The sequence below is a fragment of the Schistocerca piceifrons genome, chromosome 8, assembly GCF_021461385.2.
Source record: "Schistocerca piceifrons isolate TAMUIC-IGC-003096 chromosome 8, iqSchPice1.1, whole genome shotgun sequence".
Taxonomy (NCBI): Eukaryota; Metazoa; Arthropoda; class Insecta; order Orthoptera; family Acrididae; genus Schistocerca; species Schistocerca piceifrons.
In genome coordinates this window covers 468150769-468174246 of record NC_060145.1, presented here as the reverse complement: position 1 = coordinate 468174246, position 23478 = coordinate 468150769, and the positions used below count along the sequence as shown (strand labels likewise).

Here is a 23478-nt window from a genome sequence, read left to right as displayed (position 1 = left end):
TTACTACTTGAAGTGTCTCTTCTCCTAATTCCCTCAGCATCACCTGATTTAATTCGACTACATTCCATTATCCTCTTTTTACTTTTGTTGAAGTGTGGAGTGCTCATACAGATGTAGATGTAGATTTGGTGAGGCTATGTTAGCCGTCGTTGTAAGGTAAATTTCAGGCTATGAAATCACTAGTTAATTATTCTCAGTTGCTGTCAGTTCATCGAAATATTGATGAAAACTGTAATCACCAGCGGACATCGTGATGGAGGTAGATGAGCTGTTGTGGGCAACGCAGTGTTGTTTGGAAACCTGGCACACACATCAGGTGGCATGGGTGGACCCACTTAAGCAATGGTTGCCTTTTAGACGACTGTAAGCAGTGCACGTCAACGCTTACACAGAGTTCAGGCACCACAGACCATGCCTTTCAGGGGCTGAGATATTTTCCATGCATGTCTCTACAATGTTTCTGACGCCCTGCGTCCCATAGATTGACTCAAATGGCGAATTCGTTTCGTCTGACAGATTTACGTTCTTCACTTTTTATTGAGCCACCATCAGTGTGTGAAATGCTGGCGCCAACGCTATAGATTAGAGATGTTGGCCAGCACAGATACTAAAATGACAGTGTAAGGCTTTTACGTGTGTGATGCCACAATTGCTTTTCGCTTTCTTTTCTTTTCCCCTTTTTATAGTCTTCAGCTTGGGCCACCATGGACCTGGCATTTATGCAATGTTGCGCCTACAGAAAGAGAAGCAACAGATGCAGTCGTTGATCAGCCAGAATGCAGGCTTGCTTGACACCCTTGCCTCGCTGGCAAGAGGCCAGGCGACTGTTGGGCAGTTTTCTTCTCTGCCTCCTCCCCACCCATCACCCCCTGCGCGCCGGCCTCTGATGCTAATAACTGGCCATGATGAGTTCAAATGGTTCAAATGGCTCTGAGCACTATGGGACTAAACTTCTGAGGTCATTAGTCCCCTAGAACTTAGAACTAGTTAAAGCTAACTAACCTGAGGACATCACACACATCCACGCCCGAGACAGGACTCGAACCCGCGACAGTAGCAGTCTCGCGGTTACAGACAGCAGTGCCTAGAACCGCACGGCCACTTCGGCCGGCCCATGGTGAGTCTACAGAAAGGTGTGAGAACAGTTCTTGCTACATTGCCAGGTAACACATACCACTGAGCCCATGAAACAACCATCTGACGAGCTTTGGTAGTTGCTCACGCAGTATTTTGGATGTGTGGTGGGCACATAGCTCTAGTTTAACCAGCATCGTCAGGTTCCAGGACAGTTTTATGTGTCCTGGATCTCTGAATTGCAGGGTTTCTCGCGCAAGTGTCGTTTCGAGTGCCCCAAATGTGCTACCTACTATGCAGTCTCGATAATAATTTGGAACACGATTATCCAGTTAGGTGCTAAGCTCATAGGTTCCAACTGGGTTCATGACCATGTGTGACCCTTGTTTAGACCACTTTTCCCAGATTGCTGAATTGCATGAGCTTACGGCGGCAGCAAAGGATGTCCTCTCTGATAAGTGGAATGCGGCTCAATTATGTGTGCAAAGTAAACAGCTTCCGTTGCCTCATGGGGTAGCTCTGGCGGCCTTGCCTGCGGCCATGTGTGGGGTGTGCCACTGAATCAGCCATTTGGCAACTTTTTCAATAGCTCATGCATCAGTTTATAGACTCTGTGCTCACACCCCGCATGTGTCACCTCAGCTATGCTGCTCACGTTGCTAGTCGATGGGCGATTGGTCAAACTCCAAATCAATATGGGAGCGATGGTCTACCTGATTAATTAGTATACATATAGGCTTTTGGGTTCCTGGAATTCAACGACGCTACGCCAGGTTGTGTCTTAGAGTAAACTGTGCATTCTTTTGTGGGGGATATTATTGCGCTCTGCGTGTTATAAGAATGTGGAACTACAATGTACATTGTTACTGGTCAATTCACCATTTGCACAAAATGTTTTTGGGCCTGATATTTTTCTGTTTTCGGATTCTAGACGACTGGTGAAATTCATTTAGTATCTCAGTCCATTCCCATCCATGATTTGGTCTCCTTAGAGTAGTCATACAGCCCATTGTTGGTAAACACCGTGAGCTGAGCTGAAAATTTCAAGACATGTATCTCTTAAACACTCAACAGAACCTAAAATATGTGGCCTCTGCTCCCATTCACTTCATCATGTGTGACTAGGTAAAGGCCGACGTGCAGCATTGGCAGAATCAGGGCACTGTCTCTCCTATTTCGTCGAGTCAATGGGCAGCTCCTCTGTCAATGATTCTGTTGCGTGGCAGGCAGAATTGTTGGCGAAATTGGTGGAGGGGCCAGTATGTGTCAGAGATCGATTTCAAATATTCAAATGGCTCTAAGCACTGTGGGACTTAACATCTGAGGTCATAAGTCCCCTAGACTTAGAACTACTTAAACCTAACCAACCTAAGGACACCACACGCATCCATGCCCAAGGCAGGATTCGAACCTGCGACTGTAGAAGCCGCGCGGTTCCAGGCTGAAGCGCCTAGAACCGGTTGGCCACAGCAGCCGGCACAGATCGATTTGTCTGATGCTCACCTGCATTTGTCATTTCACACAATTTATCAGATTTTCCTGATCCTCATCATTCCATGCGGGCTGTACCAGTTTGATTGCTTGCCTTTTGGAACCTTGTCTGCACTGGGCATTGATTCAGGACATTCCCTGTTGCATCACTGAAAATGATGGCATATCAGCAACTGGCCCAACCAGAGCGGAGCAGAGCATTTATGGAGGAGGAGATTAGTGTTTAACGTCCCATCGGCTAAGAGGTGGAACACAAGCTCGGAGTACAGAAGGATGGGGGAGGAAATAGCCCGCGCCCTTTCAATGGAACCATCCCAGCATTTGCCTGAAGTGATTAGGGAAATCACGGAAAACCTAAATCGGGATGGCCGGACGCGGGCTTGAATGTCAGCCTCCCGAATGCAAGTCCAGTATGCTGCCCACTGCGCCACCTCACTCGTTGAGGAGAATTTACAGCACCTTCAGTCGGTTTTCCAATTACTGCTGGAGAATGGCCTTCATTATGAGTAAGATTTCATGTTATGTGCAGTTCATTCTCAAGGCCGTGCACATCTGCTAGCCTCTTCACTGGTTTCACCTGATGGGCATTAAGTTTGGTATGTGGATTGCCACTGGGCTTATCAGTCTTTCAAGCGGTGTTTGTACTCTGCTCCCTGCCTGACTTTCTTCACGCTGGGTAAATCTTTAACCTGCCCTGTGACACATCCCAGTATGGCACTGGTGCCATCCTATTCCACTGGAGCCCAGATGGGACAAAATAGCTAATCACATATACATCAAACACACTTCCACTACCTACTGTAATTATTCACAGGTGGAAAAGGAGGCGCAAGATATTATGTATTTTCGGGGTTAAAAAGTTTCATATTTTCGTGTTTGCGACAAGATTCCTCCCCATAACTGGCTTCAAGCCATTAGTTTAATTACTTGGCCGTACTACCAAGCTACTGGAGAGAACTGCCCACTGGTTGCAGAATTGGGCTCTTTTTCTCAGTAACTATTGCTATGAGATTCGCTATCAGTCTACTGCCCACCATCATGCCAATGCTGTCGCATTCGTGCAGTTACCAGTGAGGCTTGATCTGTAGTTGGATCAGTAGGAAGCTATCGTGTTGGTTTTGGGTGATGCTTTGCAGTACGCATTTGCTGCTGGCAGCACTTGAAATTGTGACTGATACTGCTTCTGACTTACATTTTCGGAAAACTGAGATGACCATCTAGTTGGGCTGGTGGGAGTGCATCTCTTTGGTGGCTGGTCGGGTGTGGTGTATGTTTTTCCTCCTCTGTGATCAGCTCAACATTGTCACCGTATCCTCATGATTGCCACAGGTTCTTCTCTGGTGCTAAATCATCACATACTCCAGTTGCTGCCTGTGTCACTCAGGGATATGATGAAGGTGTTGGCTTAACACCAAGTCTACTGGATAGCGATAAATGGTAACACTGAGCATTTAATGGGGGCTTGCAGGCCCTGTGCACAGAAGCAGACTGCACCACTGCACCACTTCTGCCTTGGCCCTAGCGACAAGATATTTAGCAGTTTCACTGACCCACTTTTTGGGCAGAATGTGTTTGTTGGTAGCCAATGAATTTTCCGGTTTCTCGTATATAGCCAAACTGTCCTCCATATTGACGAATGACACTGTTTGTACAGTCAGTTATTTTTCCATTGAGGGATCTCCTAGATCCTCATGTCCAATGATGGTAGGCAGTTTGTGTCATGGGAATTTCAGGATTTTTGCATTCCCAGTGTTATCCAGCATCTGACTGCTCTTTCGTTCTGCGCTGGAGTTCACAGCCAAGGATTTGACATTTTCGGCCCTACATGATCTTTTCAGGTCGGAGGAATTCAGTATCGCTGCCAGTGGATATAGCGATGGCGGCAGATGAGCTGGTATGGGTAACACAGCTGAGTAGTTTCGAACCTACCTTGGAGGGAGCACACATCACATGATATTGGCAGACCCGCTGATGGAAGTGTTTCCTTACTGGTAGTAAGTAGAGTGGGTAGTAAGTAGAGTGGGCCAGTGCCTTCTGAGCATTAAACCACCGCAGACCTCGCCCTGCACTTCAGGCTCTACTTCCTGAAATTGACTTGCATGACAAATTCGTTTCCTCACATTGGGTTCTGCTCCCTGCTTGTCACTGTTAGGCCGTGAAGCACCCCCACTGACAGTGTGGAGTAATGATGTTCTCCATCTGTGCAGATAGTAAAAAAATAAAAAGAATTAGAAAAGATGCAGAGATACATTACCGCCAGTCCCGTCACTTGGCATGAATGAAACCTACAAGTCGGAGTTCATAGTCACATGTTTTCTTTGATTGTAGGATTATTGCTGGAAGTGTAACTTCCTCACAGATTTTTCAAGATAAATCCCAGTCATCACACTTGCAGCATGTTGTCATCTGACTGAATACGAGTAGAACCAAGAGTTTTAAATAGGCCTGACCTGGACAGGAAATACAATCAAAGGTGGACAATACGACTATGTCAGACTCAAGTCTTGCATTGTATTTCCTTGGATCGAAGTCATGCATGCTTGTTTCAGAATTTTCGTCTGTTCCAACTGGGTGACAATTATAAATTTATATCCCGAAATTACTTACCATAGATTATTTAAATCAATTACAACATATTTACAGGCTACAATAAGGTTAGGTGTTTCACCTCACTCTGTCATATGAGTACTTGTACATAAGAATCTTTTATCTTATGCACAGGTAGCAACAAGCTTTTCGGTTTGGTGTGGGATATTTGGAAGAAGATTTGGAAGTGAAGTTGTAGGCATTCCAAATGTGTAACATTTCGTCGTGAGATTTATTTTGGCATGTTGAGCTCTTTAATATATCCACGTTGCATCTTGCTTGTGCCTCTACATCTAACATAATAACCACAAGAGCAAAGTAGATTGCTGTAAAACATTTGACAACTATCCTATGTCATCATCTCTCTCCATTAATGTTGCAAGCGTCTTTTCCCACAGTATGTTCATTCTACTATTCGTTTCACTGACTGTGGAGAGATATAAATATCATTAAAATTCTCTCAGTGACTTTCGCCCTTAACAGCTGTATTCTTGTATAGAAAGCAGTTATGAGTCAACAAGCAAGGTACCTCTTCAGACGTCAATGTGTCATTTGTCTGTAGGTACTTATTTTAGTTGAAAAGTCAAAACCATTCGCAACACTGTTTACGTTACCTATCACATTATAAGAAGGAACATACCGAAGGCAGTAATAGTTTGTTATGACTCTATAGTTTAACATTTTTTCAAGCTTTTCAGCTAAGTACCGGCTATAGTGTTAATGCATGTTTGAGTTTTCATTGTGTGTAGAAATGTGACATTTCTAAATATTATTCATGAAGTGTAAATATTCCATGATATTGATATTATTGAAACCATTTGCACTTCATCAGACGTATTTATCGATAACAACATAGCCTCAATGCGATATAGATTTCATGTCATCATATGTTACTGTCATTGCAGGCTGCTGACGGGTGCTGTTTTCGTCATGAAATAACCGCTGGTTATATCCATTTAGAGACCATACGACATGAGATGCATTAATGGTTTGTAGTAATAACATATCTAAGAGGTCCAGCTGGAGGTAAAGTTTAGCTTTATGATTACTTTCAACTGTAATCACGCTCGTAGTAGATATTGTTTCACTTCTGGCTCATTTAATCATATTTTCACTTGCTGCTCGCTTGGTTAATGGTGGACAACATGTTATTTTAAAAGTACTCATATTTGCAGATATCGTCTCTCTCTCCAGGAGAGTACATGCTGATTTGAAACTTCCTGTCACGCTAAAATTGTGCCCCATCAGGATTCAAACTGGGAAGCTTGGCTTTTCTCAGAAAAATTCTCTTCTTACTTAGCCACCTAGGCATTCCCTTCTCATTTAGCCATCTAGGCACGATTTATAACCCATGCCTGTAGTTTGAGTTCTGCCAGTATTACATGTCCTAATTACCAACTACACAAACGTTCTCCTGCATAGCTTGTAGGACTAGCATCTCTAGCAGAAAGGATACTGCAGAGAAATGGCATAGCCTAGAGGACTAAATGACTGTTTCGAGATTATTCTTTTACCCAACATCAGTGTGTGTACTAGTTTGGCACTTGCTGAGAGATTAGAACTGAAAGCTGAACTGGGACTCCAGCCTGCAACTTTTCCCTTTCATTGGCACTCTGCCAACAGAGCTATCCAGGCAACACTCATGACCCACTTCACAGTTGTAACACTGAGATAATTTGCCTGTGTTAGGCAGTAGCTCACGTGCCTGCGAAAGGCAAAAGGTCAGGGTTCGAGTTTGGTTCAGGCAGAAAGCTTTATCTCCGAGGAGGATTCAGATCAGTGTCACTCCGTAGCAGAATATAAGTTCATTCTGAAAATAATGCCCTAGGCTGCAGCTAAGCCATTTCTTCACAGCAGCCTTTGATCCAGGGGTGCTAGTCCCACACGTTATACGGGAGAGCTTCGAGCAAGTTTGAATACTAGGTGAGAGCTATCAGTGGATAAAAAGGTGTCAGGGCGAGTCATAAATTCTGCCTGGATAGCTTAACCAGGAAACATTTGTGCATGAACGACAAAGGTTCCAGGTTTGAGTCTCAGTTCCGAACACAGTCTTAATGTGCTAAGACGTTCCAAAAAAAGATGAAATTTGATAATCCCTTAATTCATCTAAATCGGTTATAGATCAGTATAGTGTTTGCTGCGACGACTGTTAATTGTTTTATAAGTGCTGCTGATATGTTTCACATCCTTCCTTCACTGATGGCCTACCAATTTTGATCGTAATATTATGTGTAAGAATTTTCTCTGCGCTGGAGCACTCATGTCATAACATTTGTGTCTGTATGTCTCTCTCTCACACACACACTCTCTCTATCTCTCACTAGCGCGACCGTGTGCGCTCTTTCCTAGGGCGGGTGTGCGTACATTTGTGTAGGCTGACTGTGAGAGCCGGTTCAGGAAGTGTCATATGAACTCCACCACCTGCGTAGCGTGCTAATACCCCAGCTATGTTTGTGTAATAACTGAACATATTTGTTGTGTCAACGACTCGTTTACTTGTCACAGGCAGGCACCTAGCAGACATGGAATTTCAAGTGTGGGATGTTGGAGAGCCGAAAAACAATGATCGTGGTGTCCCCGAGAACTGCCTGGCGCTGTCGGACAGAGGATTCTATAAGGATGTGCGCTGCGACCTGGAACTGCCGTTCATCTGCGAGATTGCACCCGTGAGGTGAGTCGGCGTCTGCTGAGGGCGCGACTCTTTCCCTACCGCAAACGGAAAATAGGGTTATGAGAACTGTCGACTGCCTCAGTCTTCAGTAAATCAGAGAAAACGAGTGAAGGAGCGAACAGTCTGCGCAATTATAATGTGAATAAATATTTGTCAACAAGCCGTGGCAACTGTCACTTTGTTCTTAACCACTTTATGAATGAACTACGCCATTTTGTTTTGGCCTTCTGGCAGGGTGCTTTGGTACTGTGGCGAGCAATGAATTCGTGCCTTTGGAAGCAGGTACGTATGAGACAGCAATTCCGCACGGCATCTGTCACTCCCCCCCCACTCCCCACTCCCAAGAGAGCCAACAGCATATGTACACGATCCATTCATGGTCACCAAGGGGAATACTTAAACCCGCTCCCCTCTCCTCCCATCTCCCCTAACTGAATAGTAGCTCATTAAAATGGCGTGGGAAACCTCCCATCTGAGTATCTGTCTCAACCAGTGGAAGCACACTAAAATAATGGGAATCCCAATGGCCTAAGATGCTGTTGCTCCAGCTTATCATATTTCATAAATAAGTCAACTATATACGCCTCTATGGTCGAATTCAGTGCATCATGGGGAGTGGTTATAAATGATACATATATAGTGAGAGGTTCGGAGATAACAGTGATATAACAAGTTAAATTTATGGTGTAGTATTAACAATCCCTTTTTGACAATTCACTCTACCGCAATGTGTTGTTGTTTATTGACAATATTTTTTACTTGCAAAGGTACTCATATTTGTTTTTGACGACAAATTTCAGTGACCTTTTTACAAAGCTGATTTTTCCTTCTATTAAATAATATGCGAAATACAAATGTTTTTCCCATTCTTTTTTGTTCATGTATTTATTCGATTTTTTTTTCTTACATACGTATTCCTTGGTTTTAATTTATTTCTGATGGCTTATAAATGTCAGATACATACTTGTTACTGTTTTATGCGCTATATAATCCCCCCCCCCTCCCCCCATGAACCATGGACCTTGCCGTTGGTGGGGAGGCATCCGTGTCTCAACGATACAGATAGCCGTACCGTACGTGCAACCGCAGCGGAGGGGTATCTGTTGAGAGGCCAGACAAACGTGTGGTTCCTGAAGAGGGGCAGCAGCCTTTTCAGTAGTTGCAGGTGCAACAGTCTGGATGATTGACTGATCTGGCCTTGTAACACTAACCAAAATCGCCTTGCTGTTGTGGTACTGCGAACGGCTGAAAGCAAGGGGAAACTACAGCCGTAATTTTTCCTGAGGGCATAGAACTTTACTGTATGATTAAATGATGATGGCGTCCTCTTGGGTAAATTATTCCGGAGGTAAAATAGTCCCCCATTCGGATCTCCGGGCGGGGACTACTCAAGAGGATGTCGTTATCAGGAGAAAGAAAACGGGCGTTCTACGACTCGGAGCGTGGAATGTCAGATCCTTTAATCGGGCAGGTAGGTTAGAAAATTTAAAAAGGGAAATGGATAGGTTAAAGTTAGATATAGCGGGAATTAGTGAAGTTCGGTGGCAGGAGGAACAAGACTTTTGCTCAGGTGAATACAGGGTTATAAATACAAAATGCAATGCAGGAGTGCGGGTAAGCTATTACAAACAGCATAGTGAACGCATTATCGTGGCCAAGATAGACACGAAGCCCAAACCTACTTCAGTAGTACAAGTTTATATGCCAACTAGCTCTGCAGATGATGAAGAAATTGATGAAATGTATGATGAGATAGAAGAAATTATTCAGGTAGTGAAGGGAGACGAAAATTTAATAGTCATGGGTGACTGGAATTCGACAGTTGGAAAAGGAAGAGAAGGAAACGTAGTAGGTGAATATGGATTGTGGCTAAGAAATGAAAGAGGAAGCCACCTGGTAGTATTTTGCACAGAGCATAACTTAACCATAGCTAACACTTGGTTCAAGAATCATGAAAGAAGGTTATATACACGGAAGAACCCTGGAGATACTAGAAGGTTACAGATAGATTATATAATGGAAAGATTCAGGAACCAGCTGTTAAATTGTAAGACATTTCCAGGGGCAGATGTGGACTCTGACCACAATCTATTGGTTATGAGCTGTAGATTGAAACTGAAGAAACTGCAAAAAGGTGGGAATTTAAGGAGATGGGACCACCATAAACTGTCTAAACCATAGGTTGTACAGAGTTTCAGGGAGAGCATAAGGGAACAATTGACAGGAATGGGGGAAAGAAATACAGTAGAAGAAGAATGGGTAGCTTGGAGGAATGAAATAGTGAAGGCAGCAGAAGATCAAGTAGGTAAAAAGATGAGGGCTAGTAGAAATCCTTGGGTAACAGAAGAGATACTGAATTTAATCGATGAAAGGAGAAAATACAAAAATGCAGTAAGTGAAGCAGGCAAAAAGGAATTCAAACGTCTCAAAAATGAGATCGACAGGAAGTGCAAAATGGCAAAGCAGGGAAGTAGAGGCTTATCTCACGAGGGGGAACATAGATACTGCCTACAGGAAAATTAAAGAGACCTTTGGAGAAAAGAGAACCGCTAGCATGAATATCAAGAGCTCAGATGGAAACCCAGTTCTAAGCAAAGAAGGGAAAGCAGAAAGGTGGGAGGAGTATATAGAGGGGCTACACAGGGGGATGTTCTTGAGGACAATATAATGGAAATGGATGAGGAGATAGATGAAGATGAAGTGGGTGATACGATACTGCGTGAAGAGTTTGACAGAGCACTGAAAGACCTAAGTCGAAACAAGGCCCCGGGAGTAGACAACATTCCATTAGAACTACAGACAGCCTTGGGAGAGCTAGTCCTGACAAAACTCTACCATCTGATGAGCAAGATGTATGAGGCAGGCGAAATTCCCGCAGACTTCAAGAAGAATATTATACCTCTAATCCCAAAGAAAGCAAGTGTTGAAAGATGTGAAAATTATCGAACTATCAGTTTAATAAGTCACAGCTGTAAAATACTAACGCGAATTCTTTACAGACGAATGGAAAGACTGGTAGAAGCTGACCTCGAGAAAGATCAGTTTGGATTCCGTAGAAATGTTGGAACACGTGAGGCAATACTGATCCTACGACTTATCTTAGAAAATAGATTAAGGAAAGGCAAACCTACGTTTCTAGCATTTGTAGACTCAGAGAAAGCTTTTGACAATGTTGACTGGAATACTCTCTCTCAAATTCTGGAGGTGGCGAAAGGCTATTTACAATTTGTACAGAAATCAGATGGCAGTTATAAGAGTCGAGGGACATGAAAGGGAAGCAGTGGTTGGGAAGGGTGTGAGACAGCGGTGTAGCCTCTCCCCAATGCTATTCAATCTGTATATTGAGCAAGCAGTAAAGGAAACAAAAGAAAAGTTCTGAGTAGGTATTAAAATACATGGAGAAGAAATAAAAACTTTGAGGTTCGCCGATGACATTGTAATTCTGTCAGAGACAGCAAAGGACTTGGAAGAGCAGTTGAACGGAATGGACAGTGTCTTGAAAGGAGGGTTTAAGATGAACACAACAAAAGCAAAACGAGGATAATGGAATGTAGTCGAATTAAGTCGTGTGATGCTGAGGGAATTAGATTAGGTAATGAGACGCTTAAAGTAGTAAAGGAGTTTTGCTATTTGGGGAGCAAAATAACTGATGATGGTCGAAGTAGAGAGGATATAAAATGGAGACCGGCAATGGAAAGGAAAGCGTTTGTGAAGAACAGAAATTTGCTAACGTCGGGTGTAGATTTAAGTGTCTGAATGTACTTGTATGGAGTGTAGTCATGTATGGAAGTGAAACGTGGACGATATATAGTTTAGACAAGAAGAGAATAGAAGCTTTCGAAATGTGGTGCTACAGAAGAATGCTGAACATTAGATGGGTAGATCACATAACTACTGATGAGGTATTGAATAGAATTTGGGAGAAGAGGAGTTTGTGGCACAACTTGACTAGAAGATGGATCGGTTGGTAGGACATGTTCTGAGGCTTCAACGGATCACCAATTTAGTACTGGAGGGCAGCGTGGAGGGTAAAAATTGTAGAGGGAAACCAAGAGATGAATACACTAAGCAGATTCAGAAGGATGTAGGCCGCAGTAGGTACTGGGAGATGAAGAAGCTTGCACAGGATAGAGTAGCATGGAGAGCTGCATCAAACCAGTCTCAGGACTGAAGACCACAACAACAACAACATAATTTTTTCAGATCATTCTATACATAATACTGAGCAATACCTGATGCTTCCATTTATGATTTCTGTGCTACAGAACATCTGGAAAAGGCGTGTTGCTAAAACATGTATGGTGTACTTCCACAGCAGTTTGCCACAATATCGACTGCGTGGCGTAGCGGCTCTCAAAAGCCTCAATGAATTGTGCTTACTGTTTGAACAGTGGGAACAGCGGCAGCTTTATGGGCCAGTACGAACTTGTACTGGAACAGAATCCTATATATAAAAGAAAATGACGGCTGTGAGTGACCCACATTTTGGCCTACAATTTTACCTGAATTTGTTGTTAAGCAGTTAAGCTCATCATTACATTGGGAGAATCATGTGGCGAGTGCCTAGTGTTATATTAGAATTTGCTTCTGAGAATGTGTAACCTACAACTGCATTTAAAATGCATAACCATTGAGCAATGTCAGCACCGCCAGTGGCCAGTCTGGAGAGACGCCTGGGACAGAGCTGTCTCTTGGGGCCACGGGTGCACCAGCCGGCGTCACGTGCACCGTGAAGCCTGAGATGAGTGCCGATCCCCAGTCAGCGTCACCGATGCTGTCACTACGACAGTGATGACCAGAATACAGATGTCTGGAGACGCAAGCGAATGTGGTCTGTGGTCCGAGAAAACTGAAGATAGGGCACGATTTCTCAATCAGAAGCTGATAGAGAAATCTGACGAAACTTGAACGATAGCATAGACACAACGTTCTCAGACTGCTAGGGATTCCTGAGAACAACAGAAAGAACGCAGATGGCATAGTAATCACTCTTCAGAGCGGAGAAGAAATTAACGCAGTCAGATCTGACAGTATACGAGGATGCCACCTCTGAAAGGCTTAAAGTTTCTGAACAGTGAGATTTGGGCTATAAAACATATGTACAAATGACGGCATAACAACAGTGAAGACCGAAAATAGGAAAAGATCAATCTGTAGTCCAGAAGAACTCGAATGCCTGTGCTTTAGGAGCTAAAAACACGACAGTTCTTGTTGCATCTAGTTTGCGTATTTATATTTGAGTATTCAATTTGTAAAGAAGCACTTCATTTTTTAACACTTTCCTTAAACAGTTTCCTGTTACCATTGATTGGTTCAGGATTACTTTCAGCAACAATTATAAATGTTCTGTTCATGTTTCGTACTTCCAGTAAGAGGGTGAGAGGAATTCAACACTTTAATGGTGAGCAGGGGGCTGATTGGTGGAAAGAGACCAGCGAAGGCCGTTACCAGGCTGAGAACCTTCTGATAATGTGATAGAAAATGAAACAGGGTTCGCTGTGGAATAAACAGTAGACTCGTTATTAGAGTCAGAATTAAACACAGCTTAGGAATATCTAATAAAATCGTTGGGTAAAAGGCGATGACAGTTGGATAACAGACGCTGTGAGTCTGGAGGTGCGCCACCTGATGTTTGGAAAAAAATCATCCACACAATGACGACGATATAAAGGGTATGTAAGAGCGACTACACACAATCAACCTAAATGCCCAAACCATCAAGATGCTAACAAGAATAATGTGGACTAGAATGGATAAGAAAATTGAGGGTCTGTTACACGAGTGTGTTTGGATTTAAGAAAGATAAACTGAACAAGAAGGCAGTTCTGACAATGTGTTTCGTAATGAAGGCAAAACCTACGAAACAGGTTTTGTTGGCCTAGAAAAAGGCTTACATGACGCAAAACGGTGCAAGATGCTTGAAATTTTCAGTATAATAGGTGTAAGCTTTAGGGAGAAACGGATAATATGCGGTACAAGAACCAAGAGAGAAAAATAATAATTGAATACCAAGAACGAAGTGCTCAAATTAGAAAGGATACAAGACAGAGATGTAGTCTTTTGTCCCTTGCTATTCAAACTGCACTTCGTATAAGCAATAGAAATCCAAATGAGTGCAATTAAGCCTAAGGGTGAATGGGCATCATGGATAACGTTGTTATTCTCGGTGGAACTTTACAAAAACTGTAGGACCTGTTAAATGGAAGTAAGGCTAATGAGCATCTCTCCCCATGGAGCATTTAAGTGATTAATAAGAGAAATAATGTGTACAGATAGATATAAATGTCTTCAAACAGACAGAAAAACTTCTCTTAAGGTATATTATAGAAAACACTTTAGTGATTCAGTAAGTAAACACGTGTGCACAGTAATTCAAGAATACCATTTAAAAAGGCCAGAACCAAGTTTTAGCAAAAGATAAATAAGTAAATAAATAAATGGCGAGAAAGGTCACTCCATGAAAACATGTAAATGACAAATAGTTGAACAACAGATCTAGTAAGCTGTAAGTAGCCCTGAGACAGGGAATGAATTTCTTTTACTTTCAGCTGACAAATGGCTAGCAAACGAACACATAAGTAACCTTCAGGGCATAGTAACACTTAATAGTTCTATACCCTTTTGCGTTTTACACCACGTGAAACTCAAATGTGCCAGTTAGTTACTATCGACTGGCTATATTTTCAAAAGTACAGACGACATGTCGATATGACACGTGCCGTTCATATACAACCGACCAACATGTGGCCATCTTAATGGGGCTCGACAGTATGCCCAACCAGAGAACTTGACTCAACAAAGCCTCAAACATCAAAATTTCAAACAGCAATTTTCATATCTTGAGTGAAGGCAGCCCAAGGGTATGTGGCGGCGGTGCATTCCATGAAGCCATAATACAATGAGCACACACTGGGTCCATGTGCAGTCAAAGCGTGTCAAACCGGAAGAAAACTGGAACAAAGTAAAGGGAGCGTCTAAATTCCCCTATCATTCTCATTTAATACAACCCCACAACCACAGAACTTGCGCAGATCAACAGATACTTCAGATGATCCTCTTCAAAAACTAGGCTAAGGCTAAACATAGTCACACTTAAAACAATGTACAGGATTACCCAGTCATCGAATCCACTACTGAACGTGGGAAACTGAATTGCAATAACAAGTGTCTCTGGTTGCTACACGTTAGCCTGGCCCCTTCCAAGGCAACACCACAAGATATTAAGTCACGCAACACAAATCAGGCAGTTTATTGAATCAGAAAGTTCCTTTGCAGAATCAAATTTTCACTCTGTAGCAGAGTGTTCACTGATATGAGACTCCCTGGCAGATTAAAACTCTGTTCTGAATCGAGATTCGAACTTTCGTGGGCAAGCGCTCTACCAACTGAGCTACCCAAGCACGACTCACGACCCGTCCTCACAGCTTTAATTCTGCCAGTACCTCGCCTCCTTCCTTCCAAAGTTCACAGAAGCTCTTCTGGGCAGGAAGTTTGGAAGGTAGGAGACGATGCAATGGCAGAATTAAAGCTGTGAGGATGGGACGTGAGTCGTGCTTGGGTAGCTCAGTCGGTAGACCACTTGCCCGTGAAAGGCAAAGGTCCCGTGTTCGTGTCTCGGTCTGGCACACAGTTTTAATGTGATAGGAACTTTCAGAAAGCTCCTTGCATAACATGACTTCTACCGAGAAGAACCAACAGCAAATTCAAATATCCAAGGCCACTCAAATGTGTCATCGTTAGATGACCTCCCCCCCCTCACCTCCCCATAACTATTAAACAGACAAAACATTTAAAAGGCCACCAATCATACCATGGCATGTCAAGTTCGGCCTAAAGGCGCATGCTGCTTGTGGGCCCTGCGCGTCTCACCCTCCGGTCCGGCTCCATAACACTACCTACCCCTAGGAACCACTGTCGCTCCGAACCGCCCACCGCGGCTAAACCACGCCCCCTGCTGCCACAAGCTTCGATCCGCGAGAAGTGGCATACGCCAAGCGAGCGCGACGGGAATTCAAAGACGGAGCCCGTGGTTCATGTTGAAACATGTATGTACCTTTCCTTTGTTCTTTACTCTCTGGCAGTTGTTGTTTGGTATACTAAGCTACTGGTAAAAGGAACTCAGGAGAAGCAGTGCGTAAACTGATTAGTTCAGTGACCAAGCATTCATATGGCGAATCCACTATTGTCTGTGCAGTGTGTGTTCTGTTATCTGTGTGTGAACGAGTCCTCAGTGACAGTGTCTGCATCAGGCTGCCCCCTGGCCTCTGTGTGGACTCGCCTCACCAGGCAGTGTCTCTGTCTGTGCAGTGCCCGAGCCAACGCCGTGCCGCCCACGACTGCGTGCCGCTCTCCCCCACCCGACGACGCTGCCGTCTCTCTCCTGCGGTGAGTTCCGTCACTACACACGCTCATTTTCCACATTCACAGGGCGTCCTATGAGGACTCTAACCAAGTGTTAAGGTTGGATACCTATGTATGTATGTACCTTGTAAGTATGCTCAACATCTCATATACTATTATATGAATATTTTTAAAGAAAAGCATGTGTGTTCGACTCTCCAAAACTACTATATCGATTACAACCAAAACTGGTACACATCTAACTTCCTATCTGGAAAGAAGTCCTGTGGTGGTGACAACCACCAATCTCTCAAAGGGGTAGATGCACAGAGGAAAAAGGAGCTTGGGGCACCACGCTTAAATATTCTGACTGTAGCCATTAGTATTTGAAAATGAGAGCACTTAGCAATCTGTAACCAACCACCCCTCTCCTCCCCTGCAAAAATCTGGTACCACGCGCCGCGGAATTTGAATCCTCGCCAGACGTCATGGACGTCGAAGACCCCTAGAGGTCTCTGCACCATCGCGCCGTAAACTGTGGCGGCGCGCGCCTCCTGGCCCGCATTTACCGTGAGGCCGCTACAGTGGAACACGTGGTTGCAGCGGCCAATAGCGGCGTCCCTGACAGAATACTTAAGCCCCTGCCTCTCGTCCAGCCAGCCAGTCTAACATTCCGTACGTCTCAGGACATGTCGCCTCGCCTTAGACAGCGTATTTACTTTCGTGTTTTGTTTACGAGTGGACGTGGTTGACTAGTTAGGTTTTTTTTACTCTGTTGTCTCGTTCTTATTGTTGTCGTAAGGTCCTTCATTGGTCGTGTCCGTCCGCTCCGTTGTGTTGTTATTCGCGGGCCGCTGAGCGGGTGCCACCGCATTTTCCGTTACTTCAACCCCGCGACTGTTCCGGTCGCCGTTACAACAAAAAAATGAGGAAAAAGCTTCAGCGCTTTCTACACTTTGGCTGTTCAAGCAGTAAAACTGCTGTTTTAAGAATTACATTTTTGACTTATTACTTCTTTACTACTAACTCTATTCGTACAGCTTTTTGCAGACGATATCCAAATGTAACATTGAATGTGTCTGAAAAATGATATCATTGTTAAACGCACAGTTAAGGAGATATGACAAACATTTAGATGGGTTAAAATGTGCCGCATCAGACGTAAAATTTTAATTTATAACTTATAAACTACCAACTCTACTCGCAACAAATTTTTGCAGGAAGTACCCACATATACCAATGAATGTACATTAAAAATTGTCACTGTGCAACACGTATTTAAGGAGATATGATGTCACAAACACTGTGACAGGTGAGAAACTAGGTTTTCCTAAAAATGAGTTCAATTTACCCTGAGCATACTCTTCCATTGTTTGATAATGATAGCACTTCCCCACTTCCAAAAAACTTTAAACATACACTTTGAGACAAAACAAAATTACATACCATGAAGCGATTGTTCAAATTGGTCATGAAATTGTAAACTTTGGAGGCCTATGGATGAATGTGTGACGCTGCAGTCCAGCTTCACTTTGAACCTGGTAAGGATATTAAGCACCTGCCCAGTTAGCCGCGCGATCTAACGTGCTGCTTCCCAGGCGGGAAGGCGTTCTGGTCCCCAACATGAATCCGCCCAGAAGATTAGTGTCGAGGTCCTGTGTGCCAGCCAGCCTGTGGACGGTTTTGAAGGCGGTTTTCCATTTAACTTGGCGCATGCGGGCTGGTTCCACTTGTTCCACCTCAGTTACACTGTGTCGGTGATAGCTGCACAAACACCGTTTCCACGTACACATACACCATAATTATTATACCACGCAAACATTTGGAGTTACACTCGTCTGGTGTGAGACATTCCATGGGGTCCACTCGGGGCCGAACCTCACAATAACCCTGGATTCGGTGTAGGGCGGCGGTGGGGTGGTTGGACTGCTGTGGCCTGTTGTGGGGCTGTGAACCACTGAGAGTTACAGCGGGATAAAGTCTCTCCATTGGTTTTAGGTCCCTGGTTTAATAATACATACGATACTAAGCAAGGCACATGTAGAACCCAAGACATAAAGTTTCGCAAATTTTGTTCTGTATACTCAGCTGGAGAGTAATTATGCCTCATAGGCGCGTGAACCTCATTTGAGGGAGAATGTGTAGTTAAACTCAAATAAGCCAGTTGGAATGCTCATCAAATGGCTAAGCATTGGAACAGGAGCGATGCCACCATTCGGCGCTGTTGGTAGGAACCATGGCCAAACGGAGTGTCAAGAAGGAAGCGCATGACCAGAGAGTCAACAGAACGTGAGGACTGAGCAATCGTGTAAGAGAGTCCCGAATTCATCATGATCATTGATGCAACATGCAACTGGTGCTTCAGTGACCACAAGTACCATTAACAGGTGCCCCACAGAAATGGGGATAGCTCACAGCGCCCCTTGTGCTGACTACCATCGACCTCTGTACGCCAACAAGCCCATTTACATTGGTGTCAGGCACATTCAGCCTGGAATCTCACTGACTGCAGTTGAACTGCCTTCAGTGACTAGTTGCACGTCGAACTGAGACCCGGTGACCATCAAAGATGCGTCTGGAGATGCCACAGAGAGTAGTGGGATACCAACCTGACTGTTGCCATCATATGCCCCTGATGACCAGGGGTAATGGTCTGGGGTGCCGAAGTCTTTTCATAGCATGACCCCTTTGATTGCAATTCATGGCACCCCTAGAGTACAGGGGTACGTCGACGATATTCCATCCTCCGTTTTATTCCCTTTGTGGCAAGCCATCTTCAGCTTACGTTCCAACAAGATAATGCCCAGTTTCACACGGTGAGACTTTCTGATGCTTGTCATCGTGCTTGCCAAACCCAACCTTGGCCAGGAAGGCCGCCAGATCTCTCCTCAATTGCGAACTTTAGGAACATTATGGGTAGGGCCTTCCAATCAGCTCAGGATTTTGACTATCTAATGAGCCAGTTGGATAGAATCTGGCACTATATCCCTCAGAAGGGCATTCAAAATTTTTGTCAGTCAATGCCAAGCCGAGTTACTGCTTCCATAAGGCCAAATGTGACCTATTCAATTCGTGCTCTTTCTCTTGAACAAATCATTCCATTTCCTTAAATTATTACAATTTTTTTGTCTGTATATGTACATCACATCTACAGAATTCCATCCCATTGAGGTAATTTCTTTGTGGTGTGTCATTTTTGTGTCCTAGAGTGTAATTTCAAATGTTTTAGAAACGTTTTAACTCATACACGCTTAATGTCAGTTATTTAAGTCATCCATTCACTCATAGTTTGAAGCCGTTTTACGCATGGGTAGTTCAATTCTTTAAGGAATTGGGTGTTGCTTACTTACTACAACGAGATTTTCAGTCTATAGTGGAGTGTTTGTTGATATGACACTTTCTGACAGATTAAAACTGTCTGCTGGACCGAGACTTAACCTCTGCTGTCTGTGACAAGCGCTCTACCAAGTGAGCTACCCACGCACGAGTCTCGACTCGTCCTCACAGCTTTCTTCCAGAAGCTGAAATCCTGTAAGTTTCACAGGAGAACTTGTGTGATGCCTGGAAGGTAGGAAAGGAGGTATTGGCAGAAATAAAGCTTTTAGAACGAATTGTGACTAGCACCTGGGTAGCTCAGTTGGTAGTATACTTCAGTTTGAAAGACAAAGGTACTGAATTCAAGTTTGGTCCGAAACACAGTTTTAATCTGCAAGGAAGTTTTTTTTTTACAATGTGAAAATAAATACCGTGCAGGTAAAAGCCATCATCCTCCCATAGGGGCTGGGGGTTGTAACTGGTGTTGGAGACAGATGGGGAATGAGGTGGACAGAGAAAGGTGATGTAAGGAAATGTGCAAACTGAGGAGGCAGTTGTAGATGAACAGAGAGGGGAAGGTGGAAGATGTGGGTAGAGAGGGGAAGAAGAAACAGATTCACAGTGAGGTGACAGAGGAAGAGAAGGACTAATATAAGAGTGGAGTAAATAAATACCTGGTCAGCACCATGGTTTTAAGCTTGGTTTTTGATAAAGTAGATGTTATAGTTTTCAGGAAATGTTACTCCCTTTATAAAATTTGATATTGACTAGGTGTGTATCAAGGTGATTCTCTGCATCATTCTATGAGTTCACTGTTCGAATAACATTTACTTCAGAATAGAAATAATTCGGTCAGGGCAGTTACATGGAAAATATGGTATAAAACTAAATTCTTTCCCAATGACATTGATTATATTGGTATGTTTGATACAATTTCTGGTTTCAGTGACTGTTTCCGATCTTTCAAATAAATCCTATAAGAAATAGGTGTGATGGGACACTGATACAATGCAACTCTAAGAAACAATGATTGTAAACAAATAAATAATTGTGGTATAAATGTACAGTCATCAAAAAGAAATAACTGAGAAGTAGTAAGTAGGGAAGGAGAAACAAAGTAATATATAGTGATGGAAAATGGACATGGTTTGTTGTCAGGTGCATGTTAAAATTTTATGTGTATTTTGTATATTTTTCTTCCAATGACGCCTTTAATCACTTACACATGTAGTGATAATTGAAAATATGTGCCACACTGTGATACAAAACTGAATTTCTTTCTTATTACAAGCAGTCGGCTTAACCATTAGTGTACTTCACCACATGAACAAGTCTGGCTGAAATTTCCATTGTAGCTTGTAGTTCCACCTTTCTTTTCCAAACACTAGAATCGGAATTTTCCCACAGGGTCTGTGAGAATAGCACCACGAAATATGTGGAGGATGGTGGCTTATCCTACTATGGGAGGTGAACATAAGAAATTGTGGAGGTAGTGTTTGGAAATCATTTGTGGTAAGGTAAGTGTCACTGAAAACATTAGTCGTATGTGTGGGGATTTTGAGAATGTCTAATAGTTAAGGTTTTTGTGGTAATCATGAAATCCTGGCACCCAGGTTGATGGCATGGTTGAACTAAGGCGAGTTTTGCAGGTGCCCTTTGTAATTTATTTATTAGTCAAATTTGGGTTTATGAAAAAGTACCACTATATGACAGTGCATTAGTAGATGCAGCATGACTTCATTGCCAATACATTTTATGTTAGAAAGGAAGACAATATAACTGATACCTGAATAATACTTATACAAGGCCAGAGCTATCAACAGTGAGAGTATTGTGTACGCTTTCTGAAACTAATCAGATCAGAGTGTAGGCTATTGCATATAACAGGATGCTATGTAACTATTTAAGGCAAACATGGAAGCAAAACCAGTATTTTAACATTGATAGCTCAGTAAGTAATGTTTCAATTGACTCAACAAACCATATTGCCTCTTATGCATTGAATCACGGTTTTCAGTCATTATTTGTCTAGGAACATCGAATGTGGACGTGTGCCACCTGTAGATGCAAAATGTATTTAACTCTTCAAATGCCTACGTATTTACATTAATGTATATTACCAGGAGAAGGACTAATTTATGCCCATCTTCAAAAATAGAAAAAACAAAATACGTTCATTGTTTCTGAATAATATTAACAAGATTGTTAAAGAGGTACTGATATGTATGTAGGGTCTAGAACTTGAAAATACCTTTGCGCACACTCTTCGTAATACCAACACAATTTCAGTGTACTACCAAGTGGGAGGGGAGACTTAGTGACTGCCACAATTTTTTTGAAAGAAAATGCAGATATTAATAATTATTGAAACACTGATGTGAGACTGGGCACTGAATTTCAAGATACTGAATATGACATTTGTTGTAAAAAGTCAGAGCTGCTGCTCAGACTTTAATTTACAGGTTAAGTTTTACTGAAATTTTTAGAACATTTATGGAATCTAGTAGATATTTTTTCCAGAATTTTATGGTACAAAGTAGCGGACTGGATGACAATATTTTCAAAAGGTGAGCACCATGTTGCTCACCCCCTCCCCCCATACCCTTCCTCCTTGGTATTGTGAATGTTAGAAGCTTCATCCAGCTATTTTAGAGAACAGTTCATCCACTGCAACAGCTAATCGTGTAAGACACAGAATACTAGTTCTGAAATTACATCAGAAACAGGGAACTGATAGGTATTTGTCAAATTTGGCACATGTATGCAACATGAGTCATTTGACATAAGAAGAGTTACATGCTAACAACCAACAAGACGAAAGTATTTGGAAGGCATTAAAGAAATTGAGAGCACAACGTGGACCATCATATAAAAAAGTCAGAAACCACTCAATATAATATGAGACAGCAATATGTAGATACATTCAATAATGTTAAATAGTTTGCACGTCGTGTTATGGAAGAGATTTTAAATTACATACCACATCAGTTTGGATTCTGTAGAAATGTTGGAACACATGAAGAAATACTGACCCTACGACTTATCTTAGAAAATAGATTAAGGAAAGGCAAACCTATATTTCTAGCATTTGTAGACTTAAAGAAACCTTTTGACAATGTTGTCCGGAATACCCTCTTTCAATTTCTGAAGCTACCAGGGGTAAAATACAGGGAGCGAAAGGCTATTTACAATTATTTACAGAAACTAGATGGCAGTTATAAGAGTCGAGGGACATGAAAGGGAAGCCGTGGTTGGGAAGGGAGTGAGACAGGGTTGTAGCCTATCCCCAATGTTATTCAATCTGTATATTGAGCAAACAGTAAAGAAAACAAAAGAAAAATTCGGAGTAGGTATTAAAATCCACGGAGAAGAAATAAAAACTTTGAGGTTCGCCGATGACATTGTAATTCTGTCAGAGACAGCAAATGACCTGGAAGAGCAGCTGAACGAAATGGACAGTCTGTTGAAAGGAGGATATAAGATGAACATCAACAGAAGCAAAACGATGATAATGGAATGTAGTCGAATTAAGTCGGATGATGCTGAGGGAATTAGATTAGGAAATGAGACACTTAAAGTAGTAAAGGTGTTTTGCTATTTGGGGAGCAAAATAACTGATGATGGTCGAAGTAGAGAGGATATAAAATGTAGACTGGTAATGGCAAGGAAAGCGTTTCTGAAGAAGAGAAATTTGTTAACATCGAGTATAGATTTAAGTGTCAGGAAGTCGTTTCTGAAAGTATTTGTTTGGAGTGTTGCCATGTATGGAAGTGAAACGTGGACGAAAAAAATTTTAGACAAGAAGAGAATAGAAGCTTTCGAAATGTGGTGCTACAGAAGAATGCTGAAGATTAGATGGGTAGATCACATAACTAATGTGGAGGTACTGAATAGAATAGGAGAGAAATTTGTGGCGCTACTTGACTAGGAGAAGGGATCGCTTGGTGGGCATCAAGGGATCACAAATTTAGTATTGGAGGGCAGCGTGGAGGGTAAAAATC

General features: G+C 42.8%; 1 protein-coding gene across 1 annotated transcript in view; it reads left to right on the top strand.

The window, feature by feature from the left end:
* Positions 1-23478, top strand: part of LOC124711566 — a 144672-nt gene that overhangs the window by 108535 nt on the left and 12659 nt on the right. Inside the window, exons 6-7 of the mRNA XM_047241708.1 lie at positions 7657-7822; positions 16130-16207. Coding sequence (XP_047097664.1) covers positions 7657-7822; positions 16130-16207 — 244 coding nt within the window. The remainder of the gene's footprint in view (positions 1-7656; positions 7823-16129; positions 16208-23478) is intronic.